This window comes from Ictalurus furcatus, chromosome 8 (assembly GCF_023375685.1).
Source record: "Ictalurus furcatus strain D&B chromosome 8, Billie_1.0, whole genome shotgun sequence".
Taxonomy (NCBI): Eukaryota; Metazoa; Chordata; class Actinopteri; order Siluriformes; family Ictaluridae; genus Ictalurus; species Ictalurus furcatus.
Genome location: NC_071262.1, coordinates 25,722,938 through 25,737,525, shown reverse-complemented (window position 1 = coordinate 25,737,525; position 14,588 = coordinate 25,722,938). Strand labels below are relative to the sequence as shown.

The following is a 14,588-nucleotide window of genomic DNA, read 5'->3' as shown; positions in this document are numbered from 1 at the left end:
AATGCTTTTTACGACTGTCCGTGATATAAAAATGGAATTTACATCAACCAGAATAAAAGTAGAAAAAGTAAAAAAAATATATAATTTTTAAAAAAAAAAAAAATACAATATAAAGGATATAAAAGACAGATGTCAGCAACAGTAGGGACTATATTTGGAATAAAGTGCAGATATGTTTTATGTGCAATGCACTGCTGTGCAACACAGGTCGCTGAGGTAGCTGAAATGAAATTGCTAACTATATAAGAAATATTTATAAATATGGGCGTATTATGGGTCTATTAACAGGAATTAACATTTTACAATTAACATTTTAATATACCGGGGTGGAAAGTAACAAACTACATGTATGATTGTTAAATTACTTCAGTACATGGTTCATCGTTTGTGTATAAATAAATCATAGTACATTTATTTAATCAGAATTTTTAACAAGGAAAATATTAAACTTTGCTACATTGATTTTAAAACACAGTTTCAGAGCAATAATAATAGTAATATTAATAATAATAATAATAATGCATATAACCTTGAAAGAATTGAATCCAATTAAAAGACAACATTTTAATTAAATTTCAAGACGTAAACAAAATAAAGCAGTCTCACATCAGGCGCCAAACGCTTAGTCAGTAGCAGCAATGTCTGGGACGGTTGAGACAGATGAGCTTCCCAAGCCCAGTTTATTAGATATGCTCAAATGTGTTCAAATTCTTCTTCTTCCAAAAAAACCCCAGCATAGTTATGCAAGCCAAAATCTGTGGAGGTATCACATTTCACAGCTCATCATCTAACCTGAGGACATGTGTGAGTACAGATAAGTCATTAGCTAGCTGAGTGAGCTAGAGTAGCTAGCCAGATCTTTCGAGATTTCATAGTAAGAAAGCCTCGAAGTTCAGTAGTGATTGCCTGATGTGTTAAATATTTCGTAGTTCCACTAAAGCCTGTAGGTGTAAAGGGCACCTTTGCTAGATAGCTAAAACAAAAACAGACAAACAACAGAAACAATCACAGAAATCCTAATGGTTTCCACTACAAATACCATTACAAACCATCAGCTAAGCATTAAAACCATTAATATTGCCATTACTGGTCCTTAATTGTATCCACTAGACATAATATGCCACCAATAGAAGGTAAGAAATTACCACGAGAGACCCACACGGACCCTTAGTGGTTAGCACGTTCGCCTCACACCACCAGGGTCAGGGGTTCGATTCCCACCGTGGCCCTGTGTGTGCGGAGTTTGCATGTTCTCCCCGTGCTGCGGGGGTTTCCTCCGGGTACTCCGGTTTCCTCCCCCAGTCCAAACAACTGCATGGTATGCTGATTGGCATGTCTAAAGTGTCCGTAGTGTATGAATGGGTGTGTGAGTGTGTATGTGATTGTGCCCTGCGATGGATTGGCACCCTGTCCGGGGTGTACCCCGCCTTGTGCCCGATGCTCCCTGGGATAGACTCCAGGTTCCCTGTGATCCTGAAAAGGATAAGCGGTATAGAAGATGGATGGATGGATGGACCCATACGGACCATTACAGTTTCCATTAAAAACCAATACAAATCCCATTATAACCATTAAACCCATTACAAATTCTATGAGGGTTCCTGTTGTTGTTTTTTTTCAGCAGGTTATCTAGAAACATGTATTAATTAACATGAGCTAGCTAGCTAATGAATTTTGCAAGCTACTGAAACCCAAACAGCATTTGGCTAGTCAGTTAACAACACTTCTTTATAATGGAGGTGTTTTTTCACTTCAGCATAGTTGAAGTGAACTTGGTTCTTTCCATCCATCCATTTTCCATACCACTTATCCTGGACGGGGTGCCAACCACACACACACACACACACACACACACACACACACACACACACACACACACACACACACACACACACACACACACACACACACACACACACACACACATATTCACACTATGGACAATTTGGAAATGCCAATCAGCCTAAAATACATGTCTTTGCATTGCAAACCGGAGTACCCAGAGGAAACCCTCGAAGCACAGGGTGAACATGCAAACTCCGTGCACACAGGGAGGAGACGGGATTCAAACCCTTAATCCCATTGGTGCGAGGTCTAAGAGTGCTACACGTCATGTAGACATATGAAAAACTAATTACTCAGCTAGCTTTTCGCCAGAAGACTCATTTACTCTTACTTGAATCATATTTCTTGACTACTTTTTCTTTTACTCAAGTGAATTATTACTATAATAGCAGTACTTTTGCTCAAGGTGGTATGTTTCATATTCTTTCCACCAGTGAAATTGACATAATCTCATTTTCCTTTGGGAAAACTGTCTTTTTTATTGAGTCGCAGCACTTTAATTGACTTTATATTAACAACCTGGTTAAATAATATACACAAATGATCCATTACTGTATAATTAATGGATAAACACTAAAAAAAAACAAAAAAACACATATAAAGCAAACGCTCATAAACACTAAAACTCTGCAACAGAGAGGAAATACAAGGACAGAACTATGTGAAGCAGACCGACACCGTTGTATGTTAGACGAGTAAAATAACACTGAATACCAAGTACATGTTTGCTACCCAATGGTATTGAATTACTCTCTATTAAAAGAAGGAAAGGAGAGCGAAGATCACAGGAAGGTGAGAGGAAAAGGAATTTAAAGGTTGGTAAAATGCAATGATTGCTAATAGACAGAAATCGGAGATTGTAATGTAAACAGGGTCTGTTGTTTGTTCATGTTTTATTAGTTAAGTGTTTTAAGTGTTGTTCAGGTCAAGCAGATTTTAAACAAGTATCAGAAATAGACTGTCCTGAACTTTGATAATTTCATATATAAAGTTCATATCCTACAAATCATTGTTTAATTTCTGATATCGAGTCAAAGAATTTCATCAGGAGAACTATACAATATATTTTCGGATATGTACGGATTCCTAGAAAGCCAACAATTCGAGAAAATCTCATCAGAATGCTATGTGTGATTGAAATTGTACCTTAAACCAGCAGAAAAAAATGGATTAAGTGACTCACTGGATTATGTCCTGTGCCAGGTTAAGGGCAATGAGATTGCATCCTGGCCCCAGCACCACTGACAGGCGAACTGTCTCGTTCAGATGAATTAAACATCTCATGAAAGCAATCTATTCGACCTTCTGAAAATCACTGAGAAATGCTGTGCTGCTTCCCATCTGCGCAGACGCTCCTGCAGTGAGAAACGCTTACAGAAAGCGTTTAGGCGTGTATAGGTGGTTTTGGTGAAAATGCCTAACTTTTAAAAATGACTGAGATGTCACATCTCAACCCTGAGCTGTCTCAGGGTTAAAGACAGGATGGACACAGTGACAGACTCATGAGAGTTTGAACTCATGACCTCCTGCGTTACAGGCAAGGCATCTGATTAACGCTTATCACTGCTCACAGATACAGGAGGTGCCTCATTCTCATCCTCAACTCAACTCCATTGTGTCAACCACAAGGTATGAAGTCAGCATGAATACTCAATACATTGAAAGAAATAATAATAATAACTTTTTAAAAATTAGATTTCCAACAAATGGGTCATTTAATACAGATTGAAGCAAAATCAAATGCTTATTATTCGAATTCAATAATTCAATAAAAACATTCACATTGGTCTGTGCTGAATTGTCCCATTAAAATTATATTAGATGCCATCTTGGTTTTTGAGATATTATCATCATTAGCTTTAGATACTAGTCAGTAGCCAAGAGTATGTGTGCGTATATATATATATATATATATATATATATATATATATATATATATATATATATATATATATATATATATATATCTGTGTGCGTGTTTCTCTCTCTCTCTCTCTCTCTCTCTCTCTCTCTCTCTATATATATATATATATATATATATATATCCACAAACAAACAAGTGATACAAATTTGGTCATATTTTTTGTTTAGCTTTGAGTTGTATAAGGTTTAAAGCACTGTGACGTACATTAAAATATATATTAATTGTATATTAATAACAAAAACTTGAGTGGACAATAGAATCTTAAAAATCTAGTGGAAAGCCGTCCCAGAAGAGTGGAGGTTATTATAACAACAAAATGGGATTAAATCTGGAATGGGATGTTCAACAAACAGGTCAGGTGTGCACAAACTTTTGGCTATACAGTATACTACAAAAACCAAATCAGATCAAACTATGGCACATGTTGGGTGCCAACATCCCAGAGGTCCCATGACCTACCTCTTAATCCAGCTCAGATTAAAGACATTAGAAATGAATCCGATGAAGAATCCTAACCTGAACGTTCTGTACAGTCTATTCTTTACCCAAATATATGACGTTCCAATACATCTTGTGTTTTAGCTCTGACTTGAAAACAGTTTTTTTTCCCTCTTATCAAAGTTTTATCATTATATTGTACATCGCCATACTGTATGCAAACAACATACGTTAGAATCTCGGTATAAAATACGGGGAATTGCTTCTGTCTTGAGTTTTGTGAAATATCAGCATGAGTTTGCAAGGACAAGGAAGAATCCCTTCTACCCAGTAGCAACATAATATTAAGCACATACTCTACAGGGTCTTATTTTTCAGGTAAGTAAGTAATGAGAAATACATAGAGATTATGCTGGAATTCTTCAAGCCACCTAGTGACCTAATAAATCAATAAGTTCACCTCGGGAATAAGTCAGTCTGCAGGAACTCCCGGCGTAACGTGCCCAGGTATTTGGAACTTCACAAATCAAATACGTGTACCATCTAAAGATCATGTTCCAACAAGGCAACAATAAAATACAGCCATTATATCATAGTTTATTTAGTATTTTATTTAGCAAAATGAAACATTTTAAACCATGATCTATTTTGGTCCAGTATGTAGTCAGTGGTGTGCAGTGCTTAAATTTCGAGACAGTTAGAATGAATAATAGTAATAATAATAATAATAAAATACAAAACAGGAAATTACCTTTTTTTTTTCTTCTGAACAAAAATTTGAGGCCAACACAATTTGTATTTTCTGATTTCCAAGTCGACGGTTGGTTTTCACTCCCCCTTGTGGAATGTGGTCCACCTTCTAAAGCAGAAAATATCTACTACAGGGGTGTCCAATCTTATCTGGAACGCGCCAGTGTGGGTGCAGGTTTTCATTCCAACCTGTCAGTGGATTATATGTTAGTCTTGGTCTTCGTCGCTACGACGGACAACCAAGACTAACATCTAATCCACTGACATGTTCCTTTTCAACAAAATGACTTGCTTCTGCAAGCGTTTTGTATCTAAGTAGCAAGTGATACTGTTTTTCAGGATACAGTTTTAATACAGTGCATGAGAGTGTGCAAAATTCAGCAACATTAGCTTAACTAGCAAGCTACCTAAACACAGAAGTACTAATTCTGAATATGTTCCTTTTACTGAGGAGTGATTTCACTTCAGACGCTCTATCATAAAGGTGTGATTTGTTTCAAGTGTCAAAGCAAAGAGTCTGGATACCCAAATATATCCCCCCGTCCCCCCCCTATATTTACAGAGGTCTTGGAACAGCTGTTTTGTGGAGATATTTTTGCATATTGACGAGGACAATAAATAAATGCAATCCATTTTAGAATAAGGCTGTAACTAATGAAATAAAGAAAAATGAATGGGTCTAAATAATGTTTTAATGCACTGAATGTAAATGAGCGTCGTGTCGTGCCATAGTAACTTGCTGTTTAAAATGTTTAAAGAAAATATCCCAGATCAGACAGGAGAAACTATAATCCAGTACAGATTTATAATTGAGGTCATAGGTTTACATTCACTGTGCAGAATCTGCGAAATGTTAATAATTTAAAATAATAATAAGAGGGAACATAAAAATTGCATTTAGTTGTTTATTTAGTCCTACCCTGAAGAAGCTATTTCACATAACAGATGTTTACATAAAGTCCACCAGACACAATAATAAACAAATTTACACAAACGAACCGGTTCAAAAGTTTACACACGCTCGATTCTTAATCCCGTGTGTCGTTACCTGGATGTGTTTATGTTTCGTGAGAGTTCTTCACGAGTCCCTTGTTTGTCCTGAGCAGTTAAACGGCCCACTGTTCTTCAGAAAAATCCAGCATATTCTACATAGTTGAGTCCTTTCCTTTTAACAGCGACTATATGATGTCGAGATCCATCTTTTCACGCTGAGGACGACCGAGGGACTCGTCTCATACACGACTATTACAAAAGGAGCAAACATTCACTGATGCTCAAGAAGGTAACACCATACATTAAGAGAAAGGGGGTGTAAACTTTTGAACAGGACGATCGGGGTAAATTGTAATTATTTTGTTTAAAGATCTTACTTTGTTCATTTCAGAAGCTGCATAAGATATTTACACGTTTTAGGTGTATGTAAACTTATGACCTCAATTGTACAAGTGCAGAAACTGTCTTAGTGAAGTGGGTTAAAGTTTATGATTTTTCTCTGAGAATTTCATACTTAGAAAGTAACTGAAATACAGTGTCTGAAAATATTCTTTAATTCCTCATATATATATATATATATATTTAAAGAAGAAATACATTCACTAATATTTCACAAACCACATCTGTGTTTGTCAAAAAATTAGGAATGACGTGGACACAATTCGTGTTTTTATAAGTATGAGCCATGTTGGATAAGCTAAGAGAAGTTTTTAGGGATTTAGACAGATGTTGGCTTGGAACATTAGATCAATGTCAGGTCTGATTTAACATTTCCAAATTCAATCCGACGAAATCGAAATTTCTTTCATCCTATGAAGATGTGATGATCAGAGACCTCACAGCAAGCGCTTTCTATTTGTAGCTATTAAAGCGACAGACATGAGTAGTAACAGCAATAGGGATTAGTCCAAATCCTAGGGCTCGGTTATCTATAATAATGAAAGTATTTTCAGACACAGTATTTTGAGATTCTTTGGCAACCTGATACACGTCTGTGTGAGAATCTCATGGGTCATGTTTTTGGCTCAAATCTGCGTTTATATACTTACAATTATCCCATTAATGCTGTTTAGGGATTAATACGTAACTCCTATGTACTGTATACAGGCAGCGCTATTTCAGCATAATGTCGGAAGCCTGAGTGAGACCCCTGCTCAATATTGGGACGCATCCTATTTTTACATTTCATTTTAGGACGTTTTGTTGAACGGGTTTTAAAGAAGCGGACTATGATCCGATCAGTAACTTACAAATGACTTCTGAGGACCTTTTTCAAATGGGATTAGTTTTACATAGGGTTCCTTAATTTGTAGGAGTTACTTTTATGCACACATCGAGTGTTGTAGGGGGGAAGAAAACAAACAAACAAACAAGCAAACAAACAAACATAGAAACTCGTTCCTGAAATTTGTTTACTATGAACAAACATGAGAGTTTTATCACAGAGGGGACGTATAAAATTATCATTCCAGAACTTCCCCGGAGACACTAATCCCAATCAAACAAGGCTTAATGTGAGGTGTCAAACTATACGTGATGTAAAATCCAGTGATTAGGTTCTAAACCTGATGTTTCCTGCCAGGTGAAATATGGACTTTAATCTAGCTCTGGCTGAGGAAGATGTACAAGACTCTATGAGTCACACAGAGTGTGATGCACAACACAATTTGAGCTCGTTTGATGCAGAGGACTGCGTATGACTTTTTTTTTTTTTTTTTTTTTTTTTTTAAAGGATCGGGATAACATTTTACACACGTACTTTCACTGACGTGTGTGAAACGAGTGTGGTCTAATCTGATCTACTATCTTGCTGTTTTTAGGACGTTTAGGAAGAGATGGAATGTTAGGGCTGTACAATATGTACAAAAAAAAAAAAGGACATTATGATTATGGTTCTACATGTGTTGATTGCGATATGACTCGCAATATATATATTTTTAAAAATGTATAATTGGTGAGCCTGTGATGTGTGACATTTAAAATTTTGCATTAATTCATATTCAAATAATGACGCACCAAATTAGCAAATATAAGGGTTAGCGTAAGGATCGCACTAATGCCAGGTTTTCCCAAAAACACAGCCACAGATTCCATGTTCCATGAACATCTGGAAGCTCTGAGATGGCCAGAAGGTTCACAGAGTGTAAAAAATAAAAAAGAAAGAAAAAGAAAAAAAAGTTTTGTGCTCATTTAAATTACATAGGCTTTTCAAATTTCAGTACTACAAAAGCTAATCCTGTAATAATGATTAATAAATGATATACGTATACAGTAGTGCAGCCCTATGAGGTGTGTGTGTGTGCGGGGAAAAGAGAAAACAGTTTCAAGGAACTGAGGACATTTAGAAATATGGGTCATTGGTCTTTAAAGATGGATGGAGAATTAGGTCTTAAGGTCTTAAGTATTAAGCAGTTGATCAGGCGCTGGAGAAGCACTGATTTTGTTTCAGCTCCGTGTCGCTGAGTGTCTGGTTCCTCTCTCCTCTCTCTCCGCTGTGGATCTGCTGGTGCCGTTTGAGGTACTCGATGCGACTGAAGCGTTTGCCGCAAGCCCCGCATTCGTATGGCCGCTCGCCCGTGTGGATGCGCTGGTGCCGCTCTAGGTTGCCGAGGCGGCTGAAACTGCGGCCGCATTGTGGGCACCGGTGTGGACGCTCGCCCGTGTGTACCAGCTGGTGGCGCTCAAGGGAGCGCGAGTGTGTGAAACGTTTCCCGCAGAGTTCACAGCGGTGCGGCTGCTCACCCGCTTGTACGCACTCGTGGCTCTTCAAGCTCCAGGCGTGACCGAAGGCCCGGCCGCACGCTGAACACTGGAAACGTTCCTCGGTCAGCGGGCACACGTGTTCAGCCAGGTCAGCTGCAACGTTAAAGCCACCGCCGCATCGAGGGCAGAAATGCAGGAAGTCCTCTGCCTCTCGACCTGACTCCTCCCCCTCGTCGTCTCCCTGGCTCCCGGAGCCTAACTCGGCAGGGTTGGATTCACGTGTTGAGGATGCAGGGTCCTGTTGAGAGCTGCACAAACCGTCCAGGCCGATGAATTCCACACCCTCGGCTCTGTCCGCAGCTTGGGACGGGCTGGTCAGGGTGGATCCTGCCTCCTCCCTCTCGCACTCCACCTTTAAGGCGGTCTCTAGCCCGCTGAGCTCATCGCTACTGTTTGTAGGTCCGGCTGACAGATCGGGCTGCTCCCACACTTCACCCACAGCTGATCCAGGACCAGCAGAGACAGGATCCAAATCTTCTAAACACAAAAAGACACAAATTAAAACGTAAGGAGCTCTAGCTCAACGTATGTCCCTATAGATCATCTTCATTTGGCCGTTGTGGTGTAAACAGCTGAAATCGGCTGTTAGAAAAGATTATTAGCTACATTCAGTCATTCTCCTTCATCTTCTGTAAGCAGGGTGGTCAGGGTGACGGTGGATGCGAAGTCTATCCCAGGAACACAGAGATACCATTTGATTTACATCTAGAGAGCATTTAGAGTCGCCAATTCACCTGCAGGCATGTTATTAGAAATTGAGAGGAAAACGGAGAACCTGGAGGAAACCCACACGAACACTGAGAGAACACGTGAAACTACAGACACAATAAACCCAAGCTCAGGATCGATCCAGGGAGTCGTGAGGCCACCAGAGACATACTGGAATATGACCAAAATACATGACCAAAAAACAGCAGGTGTACCCTTTGGCATTGGACCAGCCATTTGAAAAAGTACAGCTTCAGTTTTCTCAGCAGAAGGGAGAAATAATACCCCAGGATCAGCTCCAGCGTGTCCAGACCTTCTCTTACCCACACTAAGCACACAGCTATACGCCTTCTCTTACCCCCACTAAATCACACAGCTATACGCCTTCTCTTACCCCCACTAATCACACAGCTATACGCCTTCTCTTACCCCCACTAATCACACAGCTATACGCCTTCTCTTATCCCCACTAATCACACAGCTATACGCCTTCTCTTACCCCCACTAAATCACACAGCTATACGCCTTCTCTTACCCACACTAAGCACACAGCTTACGCCTTCTCTTAACCCCACTAAATCACACAGCTATACGCCTTCTCTTACCCCCACTAAATCACACAGCTATACGCCTTCTCTTACCCCCACTAATCACACAGCTATACGCCTTCTCTTACCCCCACTAAATCACACAGCTATACGCCTTCTCTTACCCCCACTAAATCACACAGCTATACGCCTTCTCTTACCCCCACTAAAATCACACAGCTATACGCCTTCTCTTACCCCCACTAAATCACACAGCTATACGCCTTCTCTTACCCCCACTAATCACACAGCTATACGCCTTCTCTTACCCACACTAAGCACACAGCTATACGCCTTCTCTTACCCCTACTAAATCACACAGCTATACGCCTTCTCTTACCCACACTAAGCACACAGCTATACGCCTTCTCTTACCCCCACTAAGCACACAGCTATAAACCTTCTCTTACCCCCACTAAATCACACAGCTATACGCCTTCTCTTACCCCCACTAATCACACAGCTATACGCCTTCTCTTACCCCCACTAAAATCACACAGCTATACGCCTTCTCTTACCCCCACTAAATCACACAGCTATACGCCTTCTCTTACCCCCACTAATCACACAGCTATACGCCTTCTCTTACCCACGCGTGGCCTTCTGGTGCTCACCGTGTGCTGTGTTGCTTTCAGTCTGGCTCATCTGAAGCGCCTCCTGCAGCAGCCTCACTGACTCGCACCTGTACACATCCTCCTGATCAAACACACACAGAAATAACACAGTGCATTGTATTTATATACATACTATTCAGCAAACTGGGTTACATACTGTATATACACACACATATACATACATACATACATACATACACATACATTATATACATACACACACACTTTTTTATTATCGAATATTAAAGGAATATTAAAATCTTAAATAAAATTGAAATCTAAAAGTATTATTAAATCTTGTAATTAAATATTGCATTCATCTGTCTCCGTGTGTGGCTGGCCATCCATCCATCTATTCATCCATCAATCAATCAATCCAAAAGGGGTGGGCAAATCATAAACTTGATGGCTTGTATTCCTCTGTCCCGATGTGTGGCAGGCCATCCCTCCATCCAGCAATCTATCTATCTATCCATTCATCCATCCATCCATCAATCCTAGGGGTGGCCAAATCATAAACTCAATAGCTAGCCAGTCAAACAAGTAGAAGCTCCAACGCTGGGTGTAACGATACACTCGGGTCATGATTCGAGTTGATTCGCTTCACGCTTTCAATGGGAGTCGAAATTTTTTTTTAACAAAATCTGAATGAGGAAAAATGACAAAACATTCAGAACTTTTTTTTTTAGTTCTGAATTATAAACAACGCAAAACAGATGTGCATTTGTGTCTTTATAAAACTAAATAAATCAAAAATGGCTATGAACAGAGGTTTAATATTGTAAACAAAATGGACTACAGCTTCATCAGATCTTAAAAATAATTAAATACACGTATAAATTCTCTCAAAGTTTTTGATTAAATAAACAAAACGTCTGTCCGAGGGACTTTCAAAATGAGGGACTGAACCATAGTGCGCTCCGTACCAGAAACGGAGCTCCAAAGTCGGCTAAAATGCCCGATTTCGTGGCTGTTGGTGTTGTTTGAAAACTAATAAAGAGCCCTTTTCAACTGTTGTAACATGGTCGTGTGACTCTATGACGTATAAGCGTGTTGGTCGTTACAATCCGGAAGCATCGGGCTACGTCCTGCCCAGCGTGTGCTGCCCAGTCCTATGTTCCGGTTGCCTGGAAACCGACGAGGCAACAACATGGTGTCTAACGTAAAGCAATAACGTATGGTGATAGTTAGATAGTTAAATGCATTAATACAGGCTGAGGTGAATTAATCGATGGTGAGTATTATCCTTGGCTAACAAATCTTCTTAACAAAAAGCCAGTAAGTTGCCGGTGAACATTTCGGTTATCTTGGCTTGGCAAGGATTCGCACTGAGGTGCGTCACACCACTGTGAAGTGCATTACATTTAAACATAGCTACATATCAAATGAAAAGTATTGTTTTGTAAAAGTCAATAAGGAGGATTTTTCCCCTCTTTTTTCTGGTTGTTGAAATTATTTGTGCTGCTCTAGGCCACGGGTTTCCAACCATGGTCCTGGAGCACCCCCTGTCCTGCACATTTTAGTGATTTCCCTGCTCCAAATACAGCCCTTCCAGAGGTGAAGAGGTTGTGTTAAAACAGTGAAAACACCAAAATGTATCGGACAGAGTATAAAAATAAATAAATAAATAAATAAATAAATAAACCCAAATAGTCTGGATCTGCTTGTCCCAGGGTAGCTGGGCTAGTGATCTGTCCACCCATTTCAGTCTATATATCCATGTCTAGATAGCTACTTTGTCCGTCTGTGTCTGCCTACCCACACGCTTCCATATCTACCGGTCTTGGCTAAATCTCTCTCTCGATCAATCTTTCTATCTATCTATGTCCGTCTTTCTGCATTTCTCATCTATCCGGGTTTCTGTAACGGAGCGCTCTCCTGTGCATTCATTGTATATTTTGCGCTCATCTCACACTTCAGATGAAACAATATTTCTGCTCCGATGTACATGAACTCTACTGACGAGTCACGATAAACTCCCACTCGAGTCAGCCTGACTAACGGCATGCAGTCGGCGGCGTCCGTGTGAACGCGAGTTTCTCTTTTTTCTGCTGCTCCTGCTTTGTTTCCTTCTACTTTCTTAATCCTTACACACACACGTTTCCCTCCTTCCCTCCCTCTCCTCATCAGACTCTGTCTCTCTCCTCCCTCCCTCTCCTTCTCTCTCCCTGCACCGGCTTCCTCGTCTCCGATTGGCCGCTCACCTCCTCCTTAACAGTGGCCACCTCCTTTCTCTCCCCAGAGACGTGTCTCCTCTCCTCCTCCTGCTCCTCTCCTTCCACTGTGGTTGGTGGATGCGTGCGGCCCACGTCCCTCCTCTCGTCCCTCCTCTTGTCCCTCCTCTCATCCCTCGCTCCTCCAACCCCCTCCTCCCACGCGCCACCGCTCCACTCCTTGGCCTGCTTGCCTCCTGAAAGGGAGGGAGAGGAGATCAGGAAGGGGGGAGGGAGTGAGACAGAGCAAAGGAGAAGAACACAGAGAGGGAGGAGAGAGGCAGAGAGAGAAAAATGAGAACTGAGAGCTGAGGAGCAGGTCGCCATTACACTCACTTCCTTCCTCTCTCCCTCAGTGCATTCTGGTTGCACTAAATGCCAAAGTTAGACGTCCACCAGCACTCACTAGTAGTAATGAACTTGTGCCTGTGCTTACTAGGCTCCAGCTTTCTCTTTTTTGCTGCGCCGGTCTCATCAGGACCGAGCAGACCGGCTGCGCGCCGACTGGCCGCCCAGGCCAGCCCGTACTTCCGCTCGTTCTTCAGCTTGTTCTCGGTGAGTCTCAGGCGCAGTTTCAAAGCCTCGTTCTCCTTCCGGTTGAGCGAGATCTCCACCAGGTAGTCGTTCACCGTGTCCTCGAACAGCTTGGTGATCTCGCACACGGACGCGCGCACCAGGCTGTCCATCACGGCGGTCAGATGCGCCTGGAACGTCTTCACCGAGTCCGCCATGCCTCTTTACGCACCAGCTCTGCTAGAAATAAACACACACACACACACACTATACTCACTCACTCTCTACTGCATTACATGATCTCATCACTATTCTCCCTCTCAAAGTGCATTAGATTCATTCATACTTGTATTCTTCGTGCTAATTTTGCGGAAAACTGATGTTTTTGGGATTTGTTTTTTTTTTTACCCAGAGTGAAAAGTTTAAACCGAAAACAAACCCCTGTATCTATCATCTTACATAAGCTGTCATATTCCCTAGTCTGATCATGAACTGCTCCTTATTTACACTACAACTAAACCAACACTAATGTGCATTCTTATAATTAACCTATTAGTGTTACTAATTACTCTAATAATTACTCTGATTGGACAACTTCACACACACACACTGCTTTAAAAAAAAAAAAAAAAAGACACTATATTATCCGCACACTACTCTACTCTCAGCTTCACACAACTCTTCACAACAAGAATACACAGAAATAATCCATTTAAACCTTCTAACCCGTTCACACAAGGTAGTACAACGTTACACCAAAAAGAAACCAGGCGTTATGGTCCCCTTCGCAACTCAAGTGCTGTTAATTCTCGCCTACGATACAGGCTGTATCCCGTTAAAACCCACTGAGTCCTTTATAAGTGCACTGTGGGCAGTATTAGATCATGTTTTCTACACCCTACGTAGTGTGCACTACCTCTAAACAGAGCGCAGTTTTATATGCAACCGTTTCGCTCCTGAAAAGTAGACGTGCGCATGCGCGAAAAATTTTTTGTTACCGTAAATGTCAGAAAAGCTCGGAACTTTGGGGAAACGGTCATTATTGCAACATTTTGTAATGTTTTTGTAGATTTTATTGATTCATTTTTGGCTTTTTTTTTTTTTTTTTTTTTAAACCTGTAAATGCAAGTACTGCTACAGTAAATAATACAACAGAAAAACAACACTCAATGAGAAGAAAAATACATAATATATATTTCTATATATTAAAAATGAATCAAATCAATACATAGCATAGTGA

General features: G+C 40.5%; 1 protein-coding gene across 4 annotated transcripts; it reads right to left on the bottom strand.

Annotated features, from left to right (window-relative positions):
* Positions 1–4,704: 4,704 nt before the first annotated feature.
* si:dkeyp-121d2.7 (zinc finger and SCAN domain-containing protein 2) lies at positions 4,705–14,292 on the bottom strand. 4 transcript variants are annotated; one of them, XM_053631753.1, is made up of 5 exons: positions 14,075–14,292; positions 13,242–13,588; positions 12,827–13,032; positions 10,623–10,704; positions 4,705–9,190 (listed from the first exon to the last, which is right to left on the bottom strand). In XM_053631753.1, exons 2-5 carry the CDS (start codon positions 13,564–13,566, stop codon positions 8,367–8,369), a joined length of 1,437 nt encoding a protein of 478 aa, XP_053487728.1. In that variant the 5' UTR covers positions 13,567–13,588; positions 14,075–14,292; the 3' UTR covers positions 4,705–8,366. The 4 variants fall into 4 exon arrangements, with proteins under 4 accessions (XP_053487728.1, XP_053487730.1, XP_053487727.1 ...); XM_053631755.1 differs by having other exon boundaries at positions 4,705–9,187; positions 13,242–14,292; XM_053631752.1 differs by having other exon boundaries at positions 13,242–14,291.
* Positions 14,293–14,588: the final 296 nt, after the last annotated feature.